The sequence below is a fragment of the Eubalaena glacialis genome, chromosome 10 (genome assembly GCF_028564815.1).
Source record: "Eubalaena glacialis isolate mEubGla1 chromosome 10, mEubGla1.1.hap2.+ XY, whole genome shotgun sequence".
Lineage (NCBI taxonomy): Eukaryota > Metazoa > Chordata > Mammalia > Artiodactyla > Balaenidae > Eubalaena > Eubalaena glacialis.
This window is the reverse complement of record NC_083725.1, coordinates 51,164,065-51,188,318: the sequence shown is the minus strand read 5'-3', so window position 1 is coordinate 51,188,318 and position 24,254 is coordinate 51,164,065. Positions and strand designations below refer to the sequence as shown.

The 24,254-nt window shown below is 35.6% G+C and overlaps 1 protein-coding gene across 3 annotated transcripts in view; it reads right to left on the bottom strand.

Annotated features, from left to right (window-relative positions):
- SLC36A4 (solute carrier family 36 member 4) overlaps positions 1-24,254 on the bottom strand; it is a 50,536-nt gene that overhangs the window by 23,446 nt on the left and 2,836 nt on the right. The window contains exons 2-6 of one of the 3 annotated variants that reach the window (XM_061202716.1): positions 15,990-16,113; positions 14,301-14,391; positions 12,992-13,080; positions 11,869-11,964; positions 2,356-2,440 (exon numbers count right to left, since the gene is read on the bottom strand). In XM_061202716.1, coding sequence (XP_061058699.1) covers positions 2,356-2,440; positions 11,869-11,964; positions 12,992-13,080; positions 14,301-14,391; positions 15,990-16,113 — 485 coding nt within the window. Of the gene's footprint in view, positions 1-2,355; positions 2,441-11,868; positions 11,965-12,991; positions 13,081-14,300; positions 14,392-15,989; positions 16,114-24,254 lie in introns of those variants that run through there. The other 2 variants (XM_061202717.1, XM_061202718.1) reach the window with 2 other exon arrangements.

Below are 24,254 nucleotides of genomic sequence, written 5' to 3'. Positions count from 1 at the left end.
AGCAATTAGTAAGGTTTAATCAAACCATGTGTCTTGGGGGCTTCCCTGGTGGTGCAGTGGTTGAGAATCTGCCTGCCAATGCAGGGGACACGGGTTCGAGCCCTGGTCTGGGAAGATCCCACATGCCGCGGAGCAACTAGGCCCGTGAGCCACAATTGCTGAGCCTGCGCGTCTGGAGCCTGTGCTCCGCAACAAGAAAGGCCGCGATAGTGAGAGGCCCGCGCACCGCGATGAAGAGTGGCCCCCGTTTGCCGCAACTAGAGAAAGCCCTCGCACAGAAACGAAGACCCAACACAGCCATAAATAAATAAATAAATTTAAAAAACAAAACAAACAACAACAAAAAAAACCATGTGTCTTTAATTGGAGATTGCTATCAAGTGTGAGAACACCTCTGCAGAGAGGGAAAATCTCTCATGATGCTGTTTCAATGACCATCTGTCTGCTCTGCAGAGGTGAGGTGCTCAGCGTTGCTTTCAACTTTTCAAGTCTCAAGTCTGACTGAATGTCTTTTTCCATGTTGCTCTTCATGCCTCAAAAGATCTTTCATCTATCTACAGCAAGCTTCTCCTTACCTTCCAGAGAGTCACTTTTTCTACCTGGTCTTCTTAGGATATGTGCAAATGAGTTAAATTCTTCCATTCAACTTTGGAAGCATCTGATATTTCATAGGAGAAAGTCACCAATCCTAAGCTTATAGATATTTATTTTATGTACTTAACACAGTCTATGTCACACACGTACACATACACACAACTAAAATCAGACAATGTCCTGCCCAGTGATGAACAATTAATATACTGTGTGGCAGCTACGTCAGGCACCTAAGTTTCTGCCTAATTCACATGACCTAAGGGACACTGCTCATGCTCTGTGAGACTAGGTTTCCTCATTCATAAAATGAGCATAGAACTTATATTACAGAGTACTTGTAAAAAATTACAGGATATATATCATAGCTATAAATATAAGATTATAAGGCATTATTAGCATTATTTATAACTTTAAATCAAGCTTGTTGGTAGCTCTCTTAGGAGATGATAGAAAAGATATAGTACTACCATGCTGCACAATCCTAGAAAGGCACCATTTCCACTGTATTCTATGTAAATGACTGCTAAGATAGTATGTCTATCTTGACAATAAATAGCCTCTTAACTGAGTTAGCAGCCCTAAAATTATGTGACTTGTGGAATTAAATACCTGTAAAATCAAAAGCACATCATCTATAATGAGTAGTGCTGATAAAACCATCAACTCTCTTATTTATAAGAGAAAGACTCAGTGACCCTTTCCAACATTAAAAACCTAAGCTGGTGGCTTTATTAAACTTTGGCCTGCAGACCAAACCCAATCTACCACCTAATTTTGCAAATAAAATTTTATTGGAATACAGCCATATCTAATGTATTGTTGTCTATGGCTGAGTTGAGACAGAGATCATATGGCCTGCAAAACAGAAAATACTTATTATCTGGCCCTTTATAAAAAATGTTGCCAAATCTTGGTCTAAATATAAAATGAAGCATTTATAACTTAGAAAAATGAGTCAAATATATACTTAGATATATACATATAGATTCTTTAGAACACATATTCACATGATTTTGCATTAAAATACCTAAGAGAAGTTCTACATATTACTATATATAATGCCTACTACTGCACCATGCACTTGTGTATACTAGTAAATGTTATTGATTAAAATAAAGAAGAGCCGAGGGTAAAGTAGGAATAATAGGCCAACTACCAGTTAAAGCACATAAAGAAATGTGCTTTGGCATTATTCTGATAGGGGAGCTTTTTTATTTCAGTGCTTTGCATGTTTGTTCAAATTGACAGTCTCTACCAAGACTGCAAACCACTTCCTCTTAAAACAAACCTTTATAATATGGAGAGAACTACAGAACACTGTACATTTCTGGACACAGTATCTTTTTAGACAATGGCAATAATTATGAGATTTTAGTAATGCCCACTTTTTAACTTCGCTTTTTAGGCTGCTGGCTAATGCTTTATATACTTTTTTATAAAATATCAATGTAAAAAATATGCTACCAAAACATCCGTATATCTGCTTTTGAGATCTAAATTCCAAATAGCCAAGAATCAGTAAATTATGCCTGTTTTGATCTGAAAGAACAAGCATTATTGACATAATAGCAAGAAACGTAAAAATCAACAATAGCAGAATCCAACTTGCAAAAAAAACGACTAAAGGAAAATCTAGAAAGATACATGATTTATGAAAGAAACACATTTTCATATTCAACCACAGCTTACTCAGAGGAAATATGATGCCGTAACTATGGCATCAGAAGAAAATGATTTCAAAAACTGGAGAAAAATACTTACTTGTTTCACATTTTCAGCTAAGAAGACAATATAAACACTACAGAATCCCAGCTGTGTTATCACCAGAAAAAAATCAACCACACTCCTGAAAAGAGATACCCACAAATAAGTGTTAATAAGAGCTGCTAAGATGTCGATGTATTTTTTCTCTTTTTAACTATTTTAAAACATTTCATAATAGCATTTATTCTTTTTACTTCATTACAATAAGAAATAGGCTTAAAGCATTTATTTTCTACGAAGAGCACGTATTTATGATCTGTATATCACTAGAATTATTATTGAGCAAAAAATGTTACATAAGTTAAAAGCCCATATTTTCCCATCATTTCCTTCTGAAATTCAACAGTTTAAGAGTATCTGTCTAGGGCTTCCCTGGTGGCGCAGTGGTTGAGAGTCTGCCTGCCAATGCAGGGGACACAGGTTTGAGCCCTGGTCTGGGAAGATCCCACATGCCGCGGAGCGGCTGGGCCCGTGAGCCACACCTACTGAGCCTGCGCGCCTGGAGCCTGTGCTCCGCAGCAAGAGAGGCCGCGACAGTGAGAGGCCCGCGCACCGCGATGAAGAGTAGCCCCCGCTTGCCCCAACTAAAGAAAGCCCTCGCACAGAAACGAAGACCCAACACAGCCAAATATAAATAAATAAATAAATAAACTTCTTAAAAAAAAAAAGAGTATCTGTCTATAAAATGATTTCATGAAAACATTTCATCAGTTAGTTTAAGCCCATCTCTCCTACTTCTCAAGATCTTTTTCAGATCAACCCAGTGTATTTCCAAGCAAACAGGATGAACATATTCCCTACTATCCAAATCACTAATAAGAATAGGAATGGGAGAGGACCGGGGGCATGGCCCTAAGTCATTCCACCAGAGACCTCTCCAGGAGCTTAGCTCTGTTCATTTTTTTTTTAGACACTCTAAAAAATTCCAGCTACATAAAATAGCGTATGGGAGTAGGAAAGGGAATTCACCGGTCAAATGAGCTTCATGTGGGTATTATTACAATCAAAAGTCTGCCTTCGAAGTTGTCCCTGGATCACGGGACCCTGGCAGTGGTGGGCTGCACAGGCTCCCGGGAGGGACGGTGTGGATAGTGACCTGTGCTCGCACACAGGCTTCTTGGTGGCGGCAGCAGCAGCCTTAGCGTCCCATGCCCGTCTCTGGGGTGCGCGCTCATAGCCGCGGCTCGCGCCTGTCTGTGGGGCTCCTTTAAGAGGCGGTCTTAATCCCCTCTCCTCGCGCACCAGGAAACAAAGAGGCAAGAAAAAGTCTCTTGCCTGTTCGGCAGCTCCAGACCTTTTCCCGGACTCCCTCCCGGCTAGCTGTGGCGCACTAGCCCCTTCAGGCTGTGTTCACGCCGCCAACCCCAGTCCTCTCCCTGCGATCCGACCAAAGTCCGAGCCTCAGCTCCCAGCCCCCGCCCGCCCCGGCGGGTGAGCAGACAAGCCTCTCGGGCTGGTAAGTGCTGCTCGGCGCCGAGCCTCTGTGCGGGAATCTCTCCGCTTTGCCCTCCGCACCCCTGTGGCTGCGCTCTCCTCCATGGCTCCGAAGCTTCCCCCCTCCGTCACCCGCAGTCTCCGCCCACGAAGGGGCTTCCTAGTGTGTGGAAACCTTTCCTCCTTCCCAGCTCCCTCCCAGAGGTATGGAGAAATAGCTGAGGCATCTTGTCCAAGATCATGCAGCAGGAGTCAAGCCCAGGCAGATTGCACTGTGCACCCCCTCTCTGCTTATAGGATGAATAGATTTAGGTGTCAACAATCAAGTAAGATCAAGGATAGTTCTATTCAAACCTTCTACCCAGTTATAGATGAAGGGTGCATGAAGAAAGCATACAGTTTGGAGGCAGAAGACCCAGATACAAGAGAAATACATCTACACGTGGAACTGCTCCTACAGAACACCCGCTGAACGCTGGCAGAAGACGTCAGACCTCCCAAAAGACGCCCTCAGGCGACCTACATGCAGAGGCGGGTCCAAATCCAAAGCTGAACCCCAGGAGCTGTGCAAACAAAGAAGAGAAAGGGAAATCTCTCCCAGCAGCCTCAGAAGCAGCGGATTAAAGCTCCACAAACAACTTGTGCCTGCATCTGTTGAATACCTGAATAGACAACGAATCATCCCAAATTTAGGAGGTGGACTTTGGGAGCAGGATATATTAACTTTTCCCCTTTTCCTTTTTTTGTGAGTGTATATGTGTATGCTTCTGGGTGAGATTTTGTCTGTATAGCTTTGCTCTCACCGTTAGTCCTAGGGTTAGGTCCGTCCGTTTTTTTTGTTTTTTTCTTTACTTAAAAAAAATTTTTTTTCCCTAATAAATGTTTTCTTAATAATTTTTTCCTTATTTTCTATTTTTAAAAAATTTAAAAAAAATTTAATAAGTTTTTTCATATTTTTTATTTTAAAAAATTAAAAAAATTTTTTTCTTAATAAATTTTTTCTTAATAATTTTTTTTCCTATTTTTAGTATAAAAAATTAATAAATCTATTTTTAAAAATTAAAAAAAAATTTTTTTCTTAATAAATTTATTCTTAATAATTTTTTTTCTTATTTTTTATTATAATTGCTTTATTTTATTTTATTTTATCCTCTTTCTTTCTTTCTTTCCATTTTTTCTCCCTTTTATTCTGAGCCGTGTGGATGAAAGGCTCTTGGTGCTCCAGCCAGGCATCAGGGCTGTGCCTCTGAGGTGGGAGAGCCAACTTCAGGACACTGGTCCACAAGAGACCTCTCAGCTCCACGTAATACCAAACGGCGAAAATCTCTCAGAGATCTCCATCTCAACATCAAGACCCAGCTTCACTCAACGACCAGCAAGCTACAGTGCTGGACACCCTATGCCAAACAACTAGCAAGACAGGAACACAGCCCCATCCATTAACAGAGAGGCTGCCTAAAATCATAATAAGGCCACAGACACCCCAAAACACACCACCAGACGTGGACGAGCCCACCAGAAAGACAACATCCAGCCTCATCCACCAGAACACAGGCACTAGTTCCCTCCACCAGGAAACCTACACAACCCACTGAACCAACCTTAGCCACTGGGGACAGATACCAAAAACAACGGGAACTACGAACCTGCAGCCTGTGAAAAGGAGACCCCAAACACAGTAAGATAAGCAAAATGAGAAGACAGAAAAACACACAGCAGATGAAGGAACAGGGTCAAAACACACCAGACCTAACAAATGAAGAGGAAATAGGTAGTCTACCTGAAAAAGAATTCAGAATAATGATAGTAAGGATGATCCAAAATCTTGGAAATAGAATAGACAAAATGCAAGAAACATTTAACAAGGACGTAGAAGAACTAAAGAGGAACCAAGCAACGATGAAAAGCACAATAAATGAAATTAAAAATACTCTAGATGGGATCAATAGCAGAATAACTGAGGCAGAAGAACGGATAAGTGACCTGGAAGATAAAATGGTGGAAATAACTACTGCAGAGCAGAATAAAGAAAAAAGAATGAAAAGAACTGAGGACAGTCTCAGAGACCTCTGGGACAACATTAAACGCACCAACATTCGAATTATAGGGGTCCCAGAAGAAGAAGAGAAAAAGAAAGGGACTGAGAAAATATTTGAAGAGATTATAGTTGAAAACTTCCCTAATATGGGAAAGGAAATAGTTAATCAAGTCCTGGAAGCACAGAGAGTCCCATACAGGATAAATCCAAGGAGAAACACACCAAGACACATATTAATCAAACTATCAAACATTAAATATAAAGAAAACATATTAAAAGCAGCAAGGGAAAAACAACAAATAACACACAAGGGCATCCCCATAAGGTTAACAGCTGATCTTTCAGCAGAAACTCTGCAAGCCAGAAGGGAGTGGCAGGATATACTTAAAGTGATGAAGGAGAAAAACCTACAACCAAGATTACTCTACCCAGCAAGGATCTCATTCAGATTTGATGGAGAAATTAAAACCTTCACAGACAAGCAAAAGCTGAGAGAGTTCAGCACCACCAAACCAGCTTTACAACAAATGCTAAAGGAACTGCTCTAGGCAAGAAACACAAGAGAAGGAAAACACCTACAATAACAAACCCAAAACATTTAAGAAAATGGGAATAGGAACATACGTATCGATAATTACCTTAAATGTAAATGGATTAAATGCTCCCACCAAAAGACACAGACTGGCTGAATGGATACAAAAACAAGACCCATATATATGCTGTCTACAAGAGACCCACTTCAGACCTAGAGACACATACAGACTGAAAGTGAGGGGATGGAAAAAGATATTCCATGCAAATGGAAATCAAAAGAAAGCTGGAGTAGCAATTCTCATATCAGACAAAATAGACTTTAAAATAAAGACTATTACAAGAGACAAAGAAGGACAGTATATAATGATCAAGGGATCGATCCAAGAGGAAGGTATAACAATTGTAAATATTTATGCACCCAACATAGGAGCACCTCAATACATAAGGCAAATACTAACAGCCATAAAAGGGGAAATCGACAGTAACACAATCATAGTAGGGGACTTTAACACCCCACTTTCACCAATGGACAGATCATCCAAAATGAAAATCAAGAAGGAAACACAAGCTTTAAATGATACATTAAACAAGATGGACTTAATTGATATTTATAGGACATTCCACCCAAAAACAACAGAATACACATTTTTCTCAAGTGCTCATGGAACATTCTCCAGGATAGATCATATCCTGGGTCACAAATCAAGCCTTGGTAAATTTAAAAAAATTGAAATCGTATCAAGTATCTTTTCCGACCACAACGCTATGAGACTAGATATCAATTACAGGAAAAGATCTGTAAAAAATACAAACACATGGAGGCTACACAATACACTACTTAATGACGAGGTGATCACTGAAGAAATCAAAGGGGAAATCAAAAAATACCTAGAAACAAATGACAATGGAGACACGACGATCCAAAACCTATGGGATGCAGCAAAAGCAGTTCTAAGAGGGAAGTTTATAACAATACAAGCCTACATCAAGAAACAGGAAACATCTCGAATAAACAAACTAACCTTGCACCTAAAGCAATTAGAGAAAGAAGAACAAAAAAACCCCAAAGCTAGCAGAAGGAAAGAAACCATAAAGATCAGATCAGAAATAAATGAAAAAGAAATGAAGGAAACAATAGCAAAAATCAATGAAACTAAAAGCTGGTTCTTTGAGAAGATAAACAAAATTGATAAACCATTAGCCAGACTCATCAAGAGAAAAAGGGAGAAGACTCAAATTAATAGAATTAGAAATGAAAACGGAGAAGTAACCACTGACACTGCAGAAATACAAACGATCATGAGAGATTACTACAAGCAACTCTATGCCAATAAAATGGACAACCTGGAAGAAATGGACAGATTCTTAGAAATGCACAACCTGCCAAGGCTGAACCAGGAAGAAATAGAAAATATGAACAGAACAATCACAAGCACTGAAATTGAAACTGTGATTAAAAATCTTCCAACACACAAAAGCCCAGGACCAGATGGCTTCACAGGCGAACTCTATCAAACATTTAGAGAAGAGCTAACACCTATCCTTCTCAAACTCTTCCAAAATATTGCAGAGGGAGGAACACTCCCCAACTCATTCTACGAGGCCACCATCACCCTGATACCAAAACCAGACAAAGATGTCACAAAGAAAGAAAACTACAGGCCAATATCACTGATGAACATAGATGCAAAAATCCTCAACAAAATACTAGCAAACAGAATCCAACAGTACATTAAAAGGATTATACACCATGATCAAGTGGGGTTTATTCCAGGAATGCAAGGATTCTTCAATATACGCAAATCAATCAACGTGATACATCATATTAACAAATTGAAGGAGAAAAACCATATGATCATCTCAATAGATGCAGAGAAAGCTTTCGACAAAATTCAACACCCATTTATGATAAAAGTCCTGCAGAAAGTAGGCATAGAGGGAACTTTCCTCAACATAATAAAGGCCGTATATGACAAACCCACAGCCAACATTGTCCTCAATGGTGAAAAACTGAAACCATTTCCACTAAGATCAGGAACAAGACAAGGTTGCCCACTCTCACCACTATTATTCAACATAGTTTTGGAAGTGTTAGCCACAGCAATCAGAGAAGAAAAAGAAATAAAAGGAATCCAAATCAGAAAAGAAGAAGTAAAGCTGTCACTGTTTGCAGATGACATGATACTATACATAGAGAATCCAAAAGATGCTACCAGAAAACTACTAGAGCTAATCAATGAATTTGGTAAAGTAGCAGGATACAAAATTAATGCACAGAAATCTCTTGCATTCCTGTACACTAATGATGAAAAATCTGAAAGTGAAATTAAGAAAACACTCCCGTTTACCACTGCAACAAAAAGAATAAAATATCTAGGAATAAACCTACCTAAGGAGACAAAAGACCTGTATGCAGAAAATTATAGGACACTGATGAAAGAAATTAAAGATGATACAAATAGATGGAGAGATATACCATGTTCTTGGATTGGAAGAATCAACATTGTGAAAATGACTCTGCTACCCAAAGCAATCTATAGATTCAGTGCAATCCCTATCAAACTACCACTGGCATTTTTCACAGAACTAGAACAAAAAATTTCACAATTTGTATGGAAACACAAAAGACCCCGAATAGCCAAAGCAATCTTGAGAACGAAAAATGGAGCTGGAGGAATCAGGCTCCCTGACTTCAGACTATATTACAAAGCTACAGTAATCAAGACAGTTTGGTACTGGCACAAAAACAGAAATATAGATCAATGGAACAGGATAGAAAGCCCAGAGATAAGCCCACGCACATATGGTCACCTTATCTTTGATAAAGGAGGCAAGCATATACAGTGGAGAAAAGACAGCCTCTTCAATAAGTGGTGCTGGGAAAATTGGACAGGTACATGTAAAAGTATGAAATTAGAACACTCCCTGACACCATACACAAAAATAAACTCAAAATGGATTAAAGACCTAAGTGTAAGGCCAGACACTATCAAACTCTTAGAGGAAAACATAGGCAGAACACTCTATGACATAAATCACAGCAAGATCCTTTTTGACCCAGGTCCTAGAGAAATGGAAATAAAAACACAAATAAACAAATGGGACCTAATGAAACTTAAAAGCTTTTGCACAGCAAAGGAAACCATAAACAAGACCAAAAGACAACCCTCAGAATGGGAGAAAATATTTGCAAATGAAGCAACTGACAAAGGATTAACCTCCAATATTTACAAGCAGCTCATGCAGCTCAATAACAAAAAAACAAACAACCCAATCCAAAAATGGGCAGAAGACCTAAATAGACATTTCTCCAAAGAAGATATACAGATTGCCAACAGACACATGAAAGAATGCTCAACATCATTAATCATTAGAGAAATGCAAATCAAAACTACAATGAGGTATCATCTCACACCGGTCAGAATGGCCATCATCAAAAAATCTAGAAACAATAAATGCTGGAGAGGGTGTGGAGAAAAGGGAACACTCTTGCACTGTTGGTGGGAATGTAAATTGATACAGCCACTATGGAGAACAGTATGGAGGTTCCTTAAAAAACTAAAAATAGAACTACCATACGACCCAGCAATCCCACTACTGGGCATATACCCTGAGAAAACCATAATTCAGAAAGAGTCAAGTACCAAAATATTCATTGCAGCTCTGTTTACAATAGCCAGGACATGGAAGCAACCTAGGTGTCCATCATCGGATGAATGGATAAAGAAGATGTGGCACATATATACAATGGAATATTACTCAGCCATAAAAAGAAATGAAATGGAGGTGTTTGTAATGAGGTAGATGGAGTTCGAGTCTGTCATACAGAGTGAAGTAAGTCAGAAAGAGAAAAAGAAATACAGTATGCTAACACATATATATGGAATCTAAGGAAAAAAAAAAAAGGTCATGAAGAACCTAGTGGCAAGATGGGAATAAAGATACAGACCTACTAGAGAATGGACTTGAGGATATGGGGAGGGGGAGGGGTGAGATGTGACAGGGTGAGAGAGTGTCATGGACATATATACACTACCAAATGTAAAATAGATAGCTAGTGGGAAGCAGCCGCATAGCACAGGGAGATCAGCTCGGTGCTTTGTGACCACCTAGAGGGGTGGGATAGGGAGGGTGGGAGGGAGGGAGATGCAAGAGGGAAGAGATATGGGAACATATGTATATGTATAACTGATTCACTTTGTTATAAAGCAGAAGCTAACATACCATTGTAAAGCAATTATACTTCAATAAAGATGTTTAAAAAAAAAAAAAAAAAAAAGTCTGCCTTCATATTATTAGTATACAGCCCATACCTTTCCCTATTGTTCTGGGAACAATTAGTGACACAAGAGCTTGCACTTACTAATTCGTTATAGTCTCTTGTTTGACCATAAATGTCAAGCTGTCAAGCAACCTAGTCTAAAAAATCTATAGACCCTCCTCCTCCCATTTGAAACTGGAAGGGCCCATGCCCATCTTCATTCTTGCCATAACTCTCTAGTTCTCTATGGTTCTTCAGGGGATCTCATTTGTTAGTAATCTTGGTACCTTGAAATGAATTCAAGTTTCTTCTCACTGATGAATTACGTTTAAGTATTCCCTTAGGATCTCTTCATCCACCTTTGATTTTAGTATCCTTACCAACAATCATTCCAGCCACTTCTATCTGAAAGCCATTCTTTTTGATAGAAAAAAATAGACAAAGTTGCCTATAGACTGGGGGAGAAGAAGGAAGAAGACAGGGTTCTGGGGGCAAATCCCTAGGGCATTAGGCTCTGTTTTCTTCCTCCTCCTACACAGCATATCAGGCTGTGAACTCTGAGCAGCTCATAAACACATCTAACGTCCTGAAAATCCCCAGAAAGGCCATATTTAACCATAAACTACTCTACTAACACTGTTCTTTTCCTTCTTTTAACTTCCACTGCCCATATCATTTGTACCATAGTCAGCATGTTGTGAATTGCCTGTGCTTATTTCCCAGTCCTGTATTTACCTGATTTTGATTAGCCATGTCCACCAATAATAAAGTTACATTTAAACAATACAATAATAAAAACAAGATTATGCTAAAATACATACTTCAGATGTCTTAAGAACATGTAGCTAAACACCACAATTTTATTTGAAATAGAGATTGCAACATTTCTCTTGCTTTTTTTCCTTTACTTAATTATTAAGCATGATTATACCAGAGGTTAGCTAGGTGCTTTATAAATATCATCTTATTTAGACTACCATAATAATCCTGTGAAGTATTATTATAAACTCATTTGATAGTGAAAAACTAAAACAAAATAAAAATACTTTGACCCAGGTCATAAATTTGTAAGATGGCAGAGTTGAGATTTGAATCCAAGTCTGTCTAAATCTAAAGATTGTTTCCTCCCAACTTTATCATACTTTTGTTAATGTATCTTGTCAGATTAAAATGCTTAAAATTAATGTAACTTTAAATATTATTCATACTTAAAATAATTATTAATAACATAGCAAGTACTTACCGTCCCCATGCTGCTTGCTTCTGCAGACAACTCCAAGGACTTACTTCCATAGCAAAACTCACAGTGTCACTATACCCTAATGTTGACCTTTTAAACCTGAAAGTTAATGACATACATGCATATGAAAAAGAAAAATTTTTAATTGGTCCATAAATCCATTTCTTGAAAAGAACATCAGATAAATGGGCTATACACTGACAGAGGAGTTTTCAAAATTTCGAGATCTGCATACTTCTAAAGTTATCTCATGAAATTAAAAATTTTTATATACCCTTCTTACCGGTACATTAGTTTTTATCCACTATTAAAGTTTATGTATTTGTTGAATTCATATAACGTAGTAATTGTGTTTCACTGATTTAAATGTTTCAATTATCTAAAAACATCAACTACACTGTTCATGCTTAAATTATTCCATTCTTAGAACGGCATTATTTAATAACACATCTGTACAGGGCTTTATAATATATTGTTACACAAACTACCTATTTAATCATCAAAATAGCCATGTTGTCTCTCCTATTTTTTTTAAGTATACATTGTTATTTAAAGATCATAAATGACGTGTCCAAAGTTTTAAGAACATTTAGCAACAACAAAAAAGAGTTAAGATTAGAATATCAGTTTATCAGAATAGACAATATTCATTTTTTTAAAAAGTTGTTTCACTATCCAATAGAATCATTTTATGATGCAAAAATAAAGAAAACAAAATATTGTTTTATTGACTATCTACCAACCCACATACCAGCAAAGAGCAGTACAGGCATTACACCCAAAATGAAATTACTAACAAATTAAAGACCATTATTCTTTAACTAAAAGTAGCCCTGCTGCCTCCATTTTCCCCATATAACTTCCTTGATTTTTTTCACTTACACTAAATAAAAGAAACCATCCTATTTCACTTCTTTTAAAAGAAGTATATATATTCTGACTAGATTGCAATCATATGAAATGCTACCTTTTCCCATATTCATTATCTTAGACTTATCTATGTAACAGATTATAGGAAATACAACTTCTAGTTGCAAAGCACAGTAGAAATATAAGACTATCTGATACTTTAAGTAAATATATAGATTTAAAATAAATTAAATAGACTTAACAAATCCACATTTACCTCTGACACAGAAAGTGACTGCAACGTACCAAAATGTGCATACAGTGAACAGAAATAATTCCTATAAACACAAGGCTGATTGGTCCAAGCTGTGAGGGAAACATTTTATAATATTTAAATATTTCAGTTTAATAAAAATCAAGTTACCTTATAAACAATGAGACAACAGACTACTAATTTGCAGTGAATAAATATTTGTTAGACAAAATGATTAAAGAGTCATTTGCATAAGGGAAATTAGTGAACCTGATACAGAAAGAATTTAGTAATATTTAAGACAACCACATATGATTCCATCTTATCGACTTGGCTATCCAAACCTATGAATGTAGAGTATAGGTATGCAACAAAGTAGAATAGAATACAACATCATATTTAACATCAGATGGCAAGTCTGTGACTATCAGTGTCTCACCATTATAAGTATATGCAACTATGAATCATTATCTAAATGACTAAAAAGCACTGCATCATCTGGGATTGTGGGCAATCTACTTCTTCTATAGATTGCTTGTTGAGAATTACGTGTGAGAAACTGTGCCTAGAAAATAATTATTTGAAAAAGTGGTACATGAAAATTTTCAAGTATATATTTACTAAAATTAAAATGATGCCTGATTATTGAGAGACAGACAAAATGTTGCCAAAGTTTATTTTTATAATCAGAAATTTTTAAGTTTCTCTAAATTAGGGTGGACAAAGTCCAATGCAGAGAAAGATGATAGTTACAACTGTTAAGAAAACTGGTCAGTTAAAAAAAGTTAAATATAATTTCACTACTTCATAAGTGAATTCTCCCCTGTCAGGATTCTCTATAACTACAATAATTGGTTCTAACAAAACTTTGAATATTTGTTTTCAAAAGATATTGTTATTCCTTTTCTTAACTATTATTCTTTAAGTCTGAAAACTACATATTTTATTTGGAATCTAAAAAACTATAAAATTTCACCAATACAAATACTCTATAAATATATTTGTTGATATGAACATATTACTTAAATTCCTGAAAATCCAAAAGAATAATAAGATATAACCATACCTGGAAAAATCAAATACTGATTTAGGATCTTTCTGTCAAATATTATAAATAAGTAATTAAGTAGAAATGAAAAGAGTAATTAACTCTCATTTTTAGTTAGATATTATTATCACAGTTCACATAATTTTATCAGCAACAGCTAAATGATTATCTAGTTGTCACCTGACCAGGTTATATTTGACTAGGTCAAATGTTAACTTGTAATTTTTGCTGTAAATTAAGACTGATAACTGTATTTTAACTAGAGATTACAAAGATGAGTCTTACCACTATGCCTGCATTTTTTATTGCCAGTGGAAGTCCTAAAAGACCGGTTCCAATATTTCCCTTAAGAAGATGCATAAGAGTTTGTACAAATCTGAAAAGTAAAAGTTGTAAGATTTAAACATTTTAGAACAAAAGCTATTAAAATCACATGACCATGGTTTTAGCATTAGAAGGGAACTAAAAATTAATCTAGGCAAGGAATCAAATTAACATTTCCATTCAACCAGAAGTTGAATGAGCCAAAAGTTATATTTGGTTCAAGTCCTATCTTTGCTACTTAAAAGTGGAATACAACTGTATTGCTGAACTGAATGAATAAGCATTTTCAGAACTCTAATGAAAAACTGATGAACTCATAAAAGTGCTAACAAAAGATCAAGATAAAAAAAAATTAATTACATGGGACTGAGTGAACTGATGAGGATGATTATAATTTTTGTGACTTTCTGTTTGAATTAAAAAAAAAAAATCCCACAAGGACTCAGAGGCAAAGAATATACAAATCAATTTTCACTGCAAAGTAAAGGAGCTGTTACAGTGGAGGATTACTGGACTGAATGTCAATATTATGACATAGTATGAGTGTGTTTCGTGTTTGGTAATTGCAATCATTGTTGCTTTTGTTGTGGTCATCCATTTACAATGCTTGGTGTCAGTCTATTTATCTCTTGTAAAAATAAAATACAGTGTGTGTGTGTGAAAAAAAAAAGTGGAATACAGAGGGTTACTATGGAGATTAAATGAGTTATTTAAGTGAAAGTATTTTTGTACTTATTAAAGTAATAAAGAAAAGGTAATTTTCTCATAAAATTCTTTGCTGCTATGATATTCAGAACAATGTTGAAGATTATATACAGCTAAACTGGTAAAACAGCAATTTATTGCCCTATCTATGTAATCATGATATTAAACATAGTTGATCTATGATTATCAATCTCAGAGGAAGTTAATTAAAAGAAAAAACATACAATTTCTAAAACTATGTGTATCATCAGGTAAGATAAATACTAATTAACTTTCAGACAACATGAACTCCCAAGGGATTTCACCTAAGAAAAGTTTCCAAGAGGCATTTGAAGGAGGTCTCTTGACCAAGAAAAAACAAATTAAACTAGGAAGAATAGCACAAATTTTTAATTTATGAAACAAAAATGCTTGCCTAAAATTTTTTTACTTTATACTATTCTTTTTTGATCAATTAAAATGTTACTTTGCTTAACTGTTAAATTACTATTAGAATAATACCTTATTCAAATCTATTAATGATGACAAAATAACAAAAAAAGTTTAAAAAATGTTCCACTGCTTTCCTGGGACCATGACTTTGTTTCATACCATTCACTCAACATAAAGAAGTGTTTACTACCTACTACTTCCCGTGGTCTAACTCCTAACCATTTCAGAAGCCCCTTCTCTCAAAATTTCTTTTCCTCTCAATCTGATCTCCCTTCTTTCAAGATCCATAGCATTTGATACATGTCATCATTTTAGTAATTCCTACACATGGCTCTGTAATTTAGACGTATTTCTTCTTTCCCAAATAGACTATAAACGCCTTGAGGGTGGGGACCGTATCTTATTCATCTTCGTGTCTTCTGTAGTATCTACTTAAGTGCCTGGTCCGTAGAAGATGATTACAAAATATACACTGAGTGAAAAGAGAAAATGACATTTAACCTTAACACTTACGAAATACCTTCTTGATCATCAAGCTGGTAATGCTTCTGAACAGGCAGGAGTTCTTGCTCATGTTCTTCATCTGATGTCCCATCAAAGTTTTGCTCATTTATTAAGGGTCTCATTACATCCATATCTTTAAAAAGAAAAAGTGCTTCACTACCATTTTAAAACTTGGGTTAAAGCTGGTATAAATAACATTTTTAATAGTAGGACATGTCATTTGTACGCATCTTTACTATTTCCACCCTAAGTTAATTCACATTAATACTTTTGAGTTTTACCATACTTAGAAAGAAACAACTAGACTTATTTGCTGGATATTTTGTTTGGACTAAGCAGTGCAAAGTGAAAAGCATAAGTATTCAATGCAAAATGTTTTCTGTTTTGTCTACCTGAGGTTTATAGTAAATGATGATAGAATTATGGGGTGAAAAATGTGAAGAAATAATAAAATGAACTTCCATCTCTTGTTAGCTTCAAATCATACTGAGTACATAAATGGTAATCATATTTTTATTTATTTTTATTCTTAAAAATTTTTTAATTGAAGTAGAGTTGTATAATATTATATGTTACAGGTGTATGTATAGTGGTTCACAATTTTTAAAGATTATACTCCATTTATAGTTATAAAATATTGGCTATATTCCCCATGTTGTACAATATATCCTTGTAGCTTATTTTATATCTAATAATTTGTACCTCATAGTCCTCTACCCCTATGTTGCCCCTCCCCCCTTCCCTCTCCCCACTGGCATCCACTAGTTTGTTCTCCATATCCATGAGTCTGCTTTTTTGTTATATTCACTAGTTTGTTGTATTTTTTAGATTCCACATAAGTGATATCATACAGTATTGTCTGTCTGACATAATACCTTCCAAGTCCATACATGTTGTTGCATATGGCAAAATTTCATCCTTTTTTATGGCTAAGTAGTATTCCATTGTGCATACATACCACATCTTCTTTATCCACTCATCTGTTCATAAACACTTAGGTTGCTCCCATATCTTGGCTATTGTAAATAATGCTGCTGTGCACATTGGGGTGCATGTAGCTTTTCAAATTAGTGTTTTGGGGTTTTTTGTACATATACCCAGGAGTGGAATTGCTGGCAAGCATAATTTTAAATGCCTTAAGAAAATTATAAAGCCATTCCAATCTTTAAATTTTTAGTATCAAAATTTGTTCTTATATCTAGCAATTTTTAGCATGATTTTGCTCCTTCTAAGGAGAAAGATAACACTAGTCATCACTGTCTGTCTTGTTCTCATAAAATTCACTAAGTTCAAATTTATTGAGATGACTGATATGCATTAGTAAGGTCTGAAGTATAGGATATTTTAAAGAAGTGAAAGTTTGTTCCATTCAAATACATACAATAAACCTATGTAACAGGGAATTGGGGTAACCTAAATGATTTAGTTGGAAATGACTGATTGATATAACTTTTTAAAACTTCTTATTTTGTAATAATTTCAAACTGACATTAAATTTGCATGAATAGTACAAAAAAACTCCCATGTATCCTTTACAGGCTCAACAAATTTTAACACTTTGCCATGTTTTCTTTTTCTCTCTCAAATGTTTATCACTTTTTATTAACTATTTGAGAGTAGGTTACATATATCATGCCATTTTACCCTATCACTAGCATGTATTCCCTATGAACAAGAATATTTTCCTGAGTAGTCACAGTACAGTTATCAAGTTCAAGTAGTTTAATATTGATCAATACTTTTATTTAATCTACATTCTATTTTCCAGTTTCATCAACTGTACTAATAAGGTTCTCTTAGTAACTTTTTTGCAGTACAGGATCATGTATTGCATTTAGTTGAGCTATTCTACTAGTTACCTTTGCCACTTTATCTTTTATGGTGCCCTTAATCCTCTTTTTTTCTTAATCTTTTACTATCTTGTTTATCAGTTTTAAATGGTGTCCTCTGACTTCCACCTATACAACAATTAATGGTCTTATTCTACTTTTGCCTTTCTGTGTCTCTTATTCTCTCATCTTTCAGTTGTATTCTTTCTATCTACTTTGGCAATATACAAAATGCTTTACATACTATTGTTCAATCATGTCCCCACTCATGTCTTAGACTTAAATCTACAATCAATGTATTAAACGCTTGTGATCAGTCCTCTGCCAAAGTTTCCTCAATCATCCCTTGGCTGGAAGAAGTTCATTCTCCTGTAGAATGTGCGTCAGAACCACCTGCAGGGCTTGCTTAAACACAAATTGATATACTCCATGCCAAAGCTTCTGATTTTAGCAGGTCTGAGGTGGACCTGAGAATATACATTTTTAACAAGGTCCCAGGTGACTCTGATGTTGCTGGTCTGGGGACTACACTCTGAGAACCACTGCTCTAGTAGATTGCTCAGGAAGGGCTCATGGGCTCAGTATTCCCTGAATTTTTGTATGTTTTAAACTATATTCTATAGCCTTGATAGGAAGGACAGCTAGACAGAACATCCTTGGCTCACACTTTTTACCCTTGAGTTTCTTGGAAAATGCTGCTCTACTCTTACCTTACTTTGTATGCTATTCTTGAGAAGTCTGATGTCAGACTAATTTTCTCAGCCATTACATAATTTGTTCTTTTTGCTTGAGGTCCTGAGGAATCTTCCCTTGTTTTAAAAGTCTAATGGTTTTATTATGATATGTCTTAGGGTTGAGCACTCTGAGTCAAAAGGGTACAAAGTGGGTCTTTTTGATATACAGATTTAGGTTTTCTTTATTTCTGGAAATTTTTCTTGGATTATATCTTTAAGCATTTGTTTGGTTCAAATATTTTGTTTTTCTTTTTTAGAGATTCCAATTACATGCTGGATCTTTGTTGTCTGTCTTCCATTTCAACTGCTTTCTCTAGAACCCTTTTACTGTCTTTCTTTACCTCATTTAAATTCTTCTTTGAAATTCAATGACTTAAATTTTCATTTCAATATATTTCCCTTAGACACCTTGTAATTTATTCTTTATTTATGATTTCTCCTATTGCTAGGCATTTCATGGACAGGGATCCTAGTTTGACAGTATTTCTTTCTGTCAGCACAGTGAAGTTCAGTTTATTTAATGGATGATGTTGAGTTATCAGGGGTCATAGGGAGTAACTGGCATGTCTTCTGGTTCTTTTCCATTTCTGCAGAATCTTCAATTTCCCCCCTGTTACTTTCCTTCTTCTCTTTACTTCCAGGGATCTGAGGGGCATCTCCACTGCTTTTTTCTCTTCTTCTCCTCCAGAAGCAATGTTTTGCCAAGGCTGCCTCCTCTATTCCTGCTAATGTTCAAATTCCTTCCCTGTACTCAGTGCTGTGAATTACCAACTCCCAGACCTGGCCTCTGTTTAGACTTTTAACACTTTAGTTTATATTTTCTCTTTCTAAGGGAGATTTTCACTGTGCTTCTTCCAAGCCTCCTGCTCCCCTCTCCACTTTTCCACAGAGATTCTAAAGACTCTTCCTCCACTCTCCATATTTGCAGCAGCGACAGGAGCTCTGTTTGAAATTTTGTTTATTTTTCTATTTACAGGTTATTTGAAGTTTGTGGTATCCTTGGTCTCCTATTAATGCTATAAGAATCATTTCATGAATGTGTTTACTTGTGCTCCTTGTTGAATTAACAGGTTTTGGGGGAGGATATGTGGAGAGATTAGGATTTAGGCAGCTGCCATTATCCCAGTGCTATTTGGAACTCAGCACAACAGTTTTTCACAAGAGTAAAGTTATGCTTTAAGATACTGAAAGAGTCTTTAGCTTTGTAATATATTTTGAAATCAGGAAGTGTGATCAGCTTTGTTCTTTTTCAAAATTGTTTGGGATATTTAAGGTCTTCTGTAATTAAAACATTATGATATTGGCATAATGACAGACATACAGACCAATGGAACAGAATAGACAGCCCAGAAATCAGTCTGTGCAACTGATCTTCAACAAGGGTGCCAAGAATACACAATGTGGAAAAGACAGCATTTTCAACAAATGGTGCTCAGAATACTGGGTATCCACATACAAAAGAATGAAGTTGGATTTTTATCTTATACCATACACAAAAATCAACTCAAAATGGATTAAAAACTTATATGTAAACTTGAAACTGTAAAACTTCTACAAGAAAACATAGGAGAAAAGGTTTAGATATTGGTTTCGGCAATGATTTCATGAATGTGTCACCAAAAGTACAGTTAACTAAAGCAAAAATAGGTAAGTGGGACTACATCAAACTAAAAAGCTTCTGCACAGCAAAGGAAACAATCAACAGAGTGAAAAGTCAATCTAAGGAATGGGAGAATATATTTGCAAACCATATATCTGATAAGGGGTTAATTTCCAAAGTACATAAGGAACTCCTTCAACTCAAGAGAAAGTAAAACAAAAACAAATAAAAAAAAGAACCCAATAACCTGATTAATAAATTGGCTAAAGATTTGAACAGACATTTCTCCAAAGAAGACATACAAATGGCCAACAGAAAAGATGCTCAATGTCACTAATCATCATGGAAATGCAAATCAAAATCACAATGAAATGTCACTTCATACATGGTAGGGTGGCCATTATCAAAAAGCAAAAGGCAAAAAAGCAACAGGTAAAATTAATTTTAATAACATTTTATTTAACTCAATATATCCAAAATATTATCATTTCAATGATATTGTAATCAATATAAAAATTATTAACAAGATATTTTACATTCTATTTTTCATACTAAGTCTTAGAAATCCAGAGTGTATTTTACAATTACAGCATATTTTAATTCAGACAAACCATATTTCAGATCAGATACACATATGGCTAAAGGCTACCACACTGGACAAAAGTAGAGTTTTGTGCAGAGGCACGACATGATCTGATTTATATTTTAACCAGGATTCCTCTGGGCCTATCTTTTCATGTAGAAAATGAGAGTAGTAATTTCTACCTCACAGGGGTTTTGTGATAGTGAAATGGGATAATATATATGAAGCATAGAGCCTCGTCCTTGGCACATAATAAGTAATCAATAAATATTAGTTTTCTTCCCCTTCCTACATAATGAAATATTAGATAAAAATTTTGCTTTACAGGATTTTAAAATATAAATCTGACATGAAATTAGTTCATTTACTACTAATAATTAATAATTCTGAGCACTTATGGACTACAAACTGTGCTATAATACTGAGTATGCATACAGACAAAATATGTTATGCCAGACAGAAGGAAATTGAGACTAGTGAAGGAGACAAATACTTAAAAACCTAACATTGGATAAGCTTTAATAGAGGTAAGAACATATGAAATAAAACAGGAATACTCATGCAAAGTAATAAAAATTACAAAATCCAACTTACATTACATATAAAGTCTATTACTTGCCAATGTCTTGCCTTTGGCCAAATATTGAATTGGACAGCTCTGAAAAATACCTGTGATTACTATAGTTAAGAATTAACAATGCTTTATACGGTGTTAGAGAATGTTCTGACTTCATTCTTTTACACGCAGCTATCCAGTTTTCCCAGCACCACTTATTGAAGAGACTATCTTTTCTCCATTGTATATTCTTGCCTCCTTTGTCACAGATTAATTGTCCATAGTGTGTGGATTTATTTCTGGGCTCTCTTTCTGTTCCATAGATCTGTGTCTGTTTTAGTGCCAGTACCATACTGTTTTAATTACTGTAGCTTTGTAGTATAATCTGAAGTCGGGGACTGTGATTCCTCCAGCTCTGTTCTTTTTTCTCAAGACTGTTTTGGCTATTTGGGGTCTTTTGTGTTTCCATACAAATTTTAAATGTAATTGTTCTAGTTCTGTGAAAAACGTCATTGGTATTTTGAAAGTGATTGCACTGAATCTGTAGATCACACAATGAAATACTGCTCAGCCATAAACAAGAATGAAATTTTGCTATTTGCAACAACATGGATGGACTTGGAAGTCATTATGCTAAATGAAATAAGTCAGACAGAGAAATGCAAATACTGTATGATATCACTTATATGTGGAATCTAAAAAATACAACAAACTGGTGAATATAACAAAAAAGAAGCAGACCCACGGATATGGAGGACAAACTAGTGGCTACCAGTGCGGAAAGGGAAGGGAGGAGGGGCAATAAAGAAGTAGGGAGTTAAGAGGTACAAACTATTAGGTATAAAATAAGCTACAAAGATATATTGTACAACGTGGGGAATATAGCCAATATATTATAGTAACTATAAGTGGAATATAACCTTTAAAAATTGTGAATCACTATATTGTACACCTGTAACTTATATAATACTGTACAACAACTATATTTCAGTTAAAAAAAAAGAATTAACAATGCCTTATAAAATAAAACATTATTAATCAATGGATATCAAACTACCTAGACAAAATTATTTCTATCTACAAATAGAAAAATATAAATGAATAAGAAATACTAGCTTCATTCAATATTATAAACCATACATTATACAACATATGTATACATTAATGGTGCATACAATTGGAACATTCTTAGGCAGTGCTTTTTATGCTCCCTTATATTGCCCAGGCAATTGTTTCAACCTGGATTTTCTAACCTAAAATCAACCTAAATTTCCAGCTGTTGTCAGAATAGAGAAAAATCACACTCATTTAGCAATATGTATTGAAACCTTTAAAATGTTTATCCTTTACACCGAGTAATTCCACTTCTGCAAATCCAGTATATGGAGAAAAGGATTTCTGCACAAAGATCTTAATCAAAACACTATACTGAAAATTTGGAAACAACCTAAATGTGCAACAATCAGGAAACTGCTAAATTCACTACAGCAGTGGTCCCCAACCTTTCTGGCACCAGGGACCGGTTTCATGGAAGACAATTTTTCCACGGACTGGGAGGGGGAGGGTGCAGCGATGGTTCAGGCGGTAATTCGAGCGATGGGGAGCGGCAGATGATGCTTCCCTCGCTCACCCGCCGCTCACCTCCTGCTGTGCAGCCCGGTTCCTAACAGGCTTCAGACTGATACCAGTCCACAGCCCCAGGTGTTGGGGATCCCTGCACTACAGTACATCCACTTTATAAACTATGACACTGACAATTAAATTTTGGTTTTGAAGTCTGAATAAAACAGGGAAAATGTATCAATTGCTGAGCAGGAAAAAACTGGATAATCACAGTATGAGTGCAATGATGTTTTTAAAAGTTAATTAAAAATTAAAGAAAGGAAATATATCAACATGTGAATAAGTTAACAAGGATATATACAGACAATGAGAGCATAAGTACCTTTTTTCTGTCTTTCCCTGGAAAATGTAAAAGTAAGAAGAAAGTAATAAACTTGCATTACTTTTATAATAGCAAAATAAAAGAAACCACTTATTTATATTTTGGCAACTGATAAACTGAAAGAAAGTGGGAACAGTTTCTTTTTTAAAAAAATAATATAAATAATATAATGTTACCTAAATCTATAAACTACTATATGTAAGATGGGAACAGTAACTGTTGTATTCATTTCTGAGGCAGAGAAAATGTGTACAGCAAGAAACCTTCCAGAGGTCCCCATCTTCTTTGAAATAAAGTGCAGACCTTAAGGAAACCTGCATCTTAACAACTCTATCAGTGCTTTTCACACAGACACCCAATTTTTAAAATTCTTTTTTAAATTAAATAATATTTGGTCATTGTAGAAAATCGGAAAATATAAAGATAAGCAACATTTTTGAAAATAAAATGACCTCATCACCTAGAAACTACCGCTGGCAACATTTTAGAGTATACACAAACACATACACTCACCCCAGTATATTTTCATTCAGTCCCATGGCTTTAAATATTATCTACATGATGATGGCTTCTGAATTCATATCTCCAGCCGAGACATCTCCCTAACTCTAGACATAAATCCACCTGCCTACTCAACATCTACACTTTCATATCTAATAGACATTTCAAAATTAGCATGCCCCAAACCTGCCCCCAAAAGCACCAAACCTGCTCTTGCTGGCTTAACCCATCTCAACTGGCTATGGATTACTGTATAACAATTTATCGCTGCCATCAGGATGCCTCAGGTCTATGCAATGTGGGCCCTTCTTTACAGTTGCTTGAGTATCCTCGCCACATGGCAGCTGCCTCTCCCCAAGTAACTAATTCAAAAACGAGAGGCTGGCACAATGCCTTTTAGGACCTAGCTTTGAAGTCAAACATCATCACTTCCACCATAATCTATTCAATAGAAGCAAGTTACTAAATACAGCCCACACTCAAAGGGAAGGAAATTAAGTTCCTCCTCTTGACGACAGAAACATCA